General features: G+C 45.9%; 1 protein-coding gene across 1 annotated transcript; it reads left to right on the top strand.

The window, feature by feature from the left end:
* The first annotated feature begins 1,255 nt into the window (after positions 1 to 1,255).
* Positions 1,256 to 4,726, top strand: RXFP3 (relaxin family peptide receptor 3). Its single transcript, XM_077281832.1, has one exon. It carries the CDS (start codon positions 1,590 to 1,592, stop codon positions 2,847 to 2,849), a length of 1,260 nt encoding a protein of 419 aa, XP_077137947.1. The 5' UTR covers positions 1,256 to 1,589; the 3' UTR covers positions 2,850 to 4,726.
* Positions 4,727 to 5,467: the final 741 nt, after the last annotated feature.

Below are 5,467 nucleotides of genomic sequence, written 5' to 3'. Positions count from 1 at the left end.
TGTGAATGGTGGATCCTGTGTTATCTACTGTATATAGAGGTGTTATCAGTCATTGTACAGGAGGAGGAGGTGAGCTGTGATATCACCTATTGTGAATGGTGGATCCTGTGTTATCCGCTTTGTATAAAGGTGTTATTGGTCATTTTAATCCCGTCTCTGATGGTAATGAGTCTGCTGAAAACTTTTCCTGAATGGACAAGACGACGTATGAGTTAAAAAAAAGCCCTATCGGCCACTATGAAAATGTGATTTTTTTTCTAGATCTCTGCTTTGTCATTGAACAGGAACCTTTATTATTGCATCCAATGGACCATCCTCTGTCCGGGTCACATGAAGCGCACACACGCACTGACAGGCACAGAGAGGCCCCATGGCGAAAACAATATCCGTGCCCTGTCCAGTCCAATCACCATCATAATGCACAATTCCACCTGCTTTGGAGCTCAGAATGGCCCCTCTCACCTCTTGGGCCCCTGTGCGGCTGCACAGGCTGCACTGTTGATATGTCCGCCCCGGGATGGCTCATTACAAGACATAATGGTCCCGTAACTGTAACCAACCGTTCACCTGTGTGTCCATCTCGTGTCCAGGACAGGTAAGTAATGAAAGTCCATACTCAATGACTGCAAGCAGAGTTCTTGGAAAAGTGAAATATTAGTACGATTTGTAGTTTGTAAAATGAGGCTGGCGTTACTCCTGTGCCACCTTGATGACTTGGCTACTATCTTCTACGGAATACACGTACATTGAGGCTTTTTCACATCCATTCAGCAATGAAAAGACATTTTCTGATCTCGTCTTTATTAACCGCCTATCATGCGCTCTCCGATATCATCCTAGAGGCCTCGTAACGTGATCCGGATTATTACCGCCGACACGATCAATACAAAACAATCACAAAACTTGACTTATAGCAACATAAAAATAGAGCTGTGGTCTGAAAATCCCTGGATCTCCTCCTCCTCCTCCTCCTCCTCCTCATCTGCAAGGAGCTATTTCTAGGAACTTACACCACGATCTCCCCCTGGTGGCCATTGGAAGGTATTGTCTTTTTTTTTCTGTGTTGCCTATACTGATACATTCGCAAGTGTTGTAATAAATATTTACACTAGTTCCCCTTGTTACAGTGCAGGATGTACCAGGCACAATGTATCCAGGAGAGGGAAGTGCTGCTGACTCCCACTGGATCCCTGCCACTCACACACAGTATTATTGCATGGCCACTTAAAGGGCATGTTTATCCTGCATCCCTTTAAGCAGTGTGCTCTCTGGAGGCAGCACTTCAGCACCTTGGAGAACACCTCCTGTCACTCCAGCACCCTGGATAGCTGCAGCAGCAGGCACTGCGCATGCTCCAGCACAGGGCTAGCCCTGCATGATGTGGGCTATAAGTTGGAGCCATGAAGAAGTGCTGCAGACTTTCCCCTCCTCGCTGGAGGGCAGACACCTAGGACTGTGTGCACATTACTGCCCCTGGGGGCGTCCTGGGCTGATTGGAGGCAGATGAAGGTCGGACATGCCCTGCTGGGCAGTGAGGGTCGCCCATCGCAGGTGGTCTGGCTGCAGGTGAGCCCCCTTTGTGCCATGGCATGGGCTTTACTGGCTCAGTAGCAGCGACCATGCAGGAGGCAGAGCAGAGCGACCTGCTGGGGATGTTCCCACTTTTCTTCGAGGAGAAGCAGCTGAACGGGAGCAATGAGACCCTGCAGGACTTCTTCAGGGGCTTCAGCTTGGAGAAGTCGGACATCATCGGGGACAGCTCGGCCATAGTGAGGATCATGATCTCCATCGTGTACTCGGTGGTCTGCGCCCTGGGGCTGGTGGGCAACGTCCTGGTGCTCTACCTCATGAAGACCAAGCAAGGGTGGAAGAAATCCTCCATTAACCTCTTTGTGACCAGCCTGGCCATCACCGATTTCCAGTTCGTCTTGACCTTACCATTCTGGGCAGTGGAGAATGCCCTGGACTTCAGCTGGTTGTTTGGCAAAGCCATGTGCAAAATCGTGTCCTATGTGACCGCCATGAACATGTACGCCAGCGTGTTCTTCCTCACCGCCATGAGTGTGGCCAGGTACTACTCCGTGGCTTCAGCGCTGAAATCCAAGCGCAGACCCATAGGATGCTCGGCCAAGTGGGTGAGTGTCTTGATCTGGATCTCAGCCATCCTTGCATCTTTGCCCAATGCCATTTTCTCCACCACCGCCACTGTCTCCAGTGAGGTCCTCTGCTTGGTCAAGTTTCCAGTCAATCATGGCAATGCCCAGTTCTGGTTGGGGCTTTACCATGCCCAGAAGGTTCTGGTGGGCTTTGTCATCCCCTTAGCCATCATCACTATTTGTTATTTACTGCTGGTTCGTTTTATCAGTGACAGAAATGTCAGTTCCTCCAGCACCAAGAGGAGATCTAAGGTGACCAAGTCTGTGACCATTGTGGTCCTGTCCTTCTTTCTCTGCTGGTTACCCAACCAAGCATTGACTACGTGGGGGATCTTGATCAAGCTGAATGTGGTGCAGTTTGGCTATGAGTACTTTACCACCCAGGCTTACATTTTCCCCATCACAGTTTGCCTGGCACACTCCAATAGTTGCCTGAACCCAATTCTTTACTGCTTGATGCGCAGGGAATTTCGCAAAGCCTTGAAGAACCTTTTCTGGAGGATGACTTCTCCTTCTCTTACCAACATGCGACCCTTCACTGCCACCACCAAACCTGAGCAGGATGAGCAGGGTCATGGCATGGTGCCCCTCAACCCTGTGGAGCCTGATGTGATCTGTTACCCTCCTGGAGCTGTGATCTACAATGGCAGATACGATCTCCTACCCAGCAGCTCCACAGAGCAGCGCTACTAGCCTGCCAGGGACTGGACAAGGACTGGCCACCAGGAGACATGGAGGTCCCATATTCCAGGATCTAGCCTTTATGTGACAGTTAAAGGAACATGCCTTTATATATATACAAAGATGCATATAGGATATGCCTATGTCAAGCACATTGTGCCTACAGATGGAGCACAGCTGGAATTGTCGGGACATGTAGAGATGGAGTTGAAGGGAGTTGTAGAGATGAAATTAACAGGAGCTGTAGATAATAAATTGTCAGGAGTTGTAGAGATGGACTTGAAGAGAATTGTAGAGATAGAATTGTCAGAAGATGTAGATTAAATTGTCAGGAGTTGTAGAGCTGGAATTGTCAGGAGTTGTAGAGATGCACTTGAAGAGAATTGTAAAGATCGAATTTTCAGGAGTGGTAGAGATTAAATTGAAGTTGTAGAGATGGAATTGCAGGGATTTGTAGAGATGGAATTGTCAGGAGTTGTAGAGATGGAGTTGTCAGGAGTTGTACAGATGGAATTATCAAGAGTTGCAGAGATGGAATTGTAGGGATTTGTAGAGATGGAATTGTCAGGAGTTGAAGAGATGGAATTGTCAGGAGTTGCAGAGATGGAATTGTCAGGAGTTGTACAGATGGGATTGTCAGGAGTTGCAGAGATGGAATTGTCAGGAGTTGAAGAGATGGAATTGTCAGGAGTTGAAGAGATGGAATTCTCAGGAGTTGCAGAGATGGAATTCTCAGGAGTTGTACAGATGGGATTGTCAGGAGTTGCAGAGATGGAATTGTCAGGAGTTGCAGAGATGGAATTGTCAGGAGTTGAAGAGATGGAATTGTCAGGAGTTGCAGAGATGGAATTGTCAGGAGTTGCAGAGATGGAATTGTCAGGAGTTGCAGAGATGGAATTGTCAGGAGTTGTAGAGATGGAATTGGCAGGAATTGTACAGATTAAATTGTCAGGAGTTGTACATATTGAATTGTCAGGAGTTGTACAGAAGGACTTGAAGAGAGTTGTAGAGATGGAATTAAAGAGAGTTGTGGAGATGGAATTGTAGGGAGTTTTACAGCTTTATGCTGTTAAATGTGAATATAACAAATTCAGCTCTGCTACATCTGTATCAAAGACTTTTTCTATTTTATGTCAGGATCTTTCCAGAGCAGTTATTGAAGATGTTCTTTCTAATCAGACGCTTTTGGATACAATTGGTAAACGTCATTGGATATACTATAACACAATATCACTTGGGGTATGTTCACACCATGCGTTTTTTTTTCTCTGTTCAAAATTGCAAGGATTTTACAGCTGTTCATGTAAAAATAGCCTCAACATGTTTTTTTTTTTATTAAAGTGAAAATTTTGCATAAACTCAATGTGGGAAGAAACATGCATACAAATCATTAGACATACGGTCACTTCTGATTAGGGTTATTTTCTTCCATTCAATAATGTTTGTGTGTTTTTATAGATGTAGCAGAGCCCAATATGTCATTCACCCGTCTCCATGTCTGATGCGTGTTTGTCATGTAGCACATGGTGATGTTTATCAGGCGAACGTAATAAAGGTGAGCAAAACATAAAGCCCAATGAAGGACACATTCGGCACTGCTACATCGGTGTATCCGCGCCTTCTGTATACACTGTGGGGAGGATTTTTGGACCCTGAGAGGAGCAGAGTAAATATCCACTTTATGTGCCATCTGCTCAGCGCCACACGCTCGCTTTTTATGACCCATTCAGCCATATAGCAACCACTTAAAGGCGCAGATTTAATCGTCCCGTATTTAATGACAACACGTTTTCCATCAGCTCCAGAGGTTTCTAATTATTTCTTCTTTTTTTTTGTTTAAATAAAGAAGTATTATTTTGTTAATGAAAATGCAATAAAGTGTGATCTCTATTACAGACACTAACATGAGCCAGTGTAGCAGAGCTGGGTTTGTCAGTGGCACACGCTGCTGCAAAACAATCTAAATGACTGCAGCCTATGAGGGAACTTCAGGTAATAGGGGGGCAGAGGTCCGACTATTATCAGGAGCTGTAATGGGCTTCTCTCTCTGGAGCACCTGGGGTGTTGGAGCGTGACATATCCAGCCCATTGACTTTTATTGAGAACTGTGTAATACTTTACCCTGCGGTGGTGCTGTAGACAACTGAATATTTTGTTTCTAGGTTCTTACTGTATTTTCACTGCTCAACATTGAAATTATAACACCAAGAAGGAATAGTAGTGGAATGATGGAAATCACCGGAGACGTCACCGAAATAGTGGAAAAATGGAAACAACATTTTCATAATATCTTGATTTCTTCAATCTGGAGTCTGAGGCACGTGCAGAAATTCCCGCACTTCCAGCCTTGACCGATCTCACTGAAGTTATTAATGGTTGTCTGAGGAAGGTTCAGCTGCAAATCATCAAGATCCGCTGCTGGCAGCTGTTTTGTAATCACTGACCAATGATGTCCCAGATGTGCTCCTTGGAGACAAGTCTGGAGATGCTGCAGCTATGGGAGCAGGTTTAGGCCACACAGGCCATTCACAGTCACAGCAGCACCAGATATAGGAGACCTGGGGTTGTCCTGTTTAAAAACAGCTCCTGGGACACTTTGCAGAAATTACTTGACCACTGGTTACTCTATC

This window comes from Ranitomeya variabilis, chromosome 1 (assembly GCF_051348905.1).
Source record: "Ranitomeya variabilis isolate aRanVar5 chromosome 1, aRanVar5.hap1, whole genome shotgun sequence".
Lineage (NCBI taxonomy): Eukaryota > Metazoa > Chordata > Amphibia > Anura > Dendrobatidae > Ranitomeya > Ranitomeya variabilis.
This window is presented reverse-complemented; position numbering and strand designations above follow the sequence as displayed.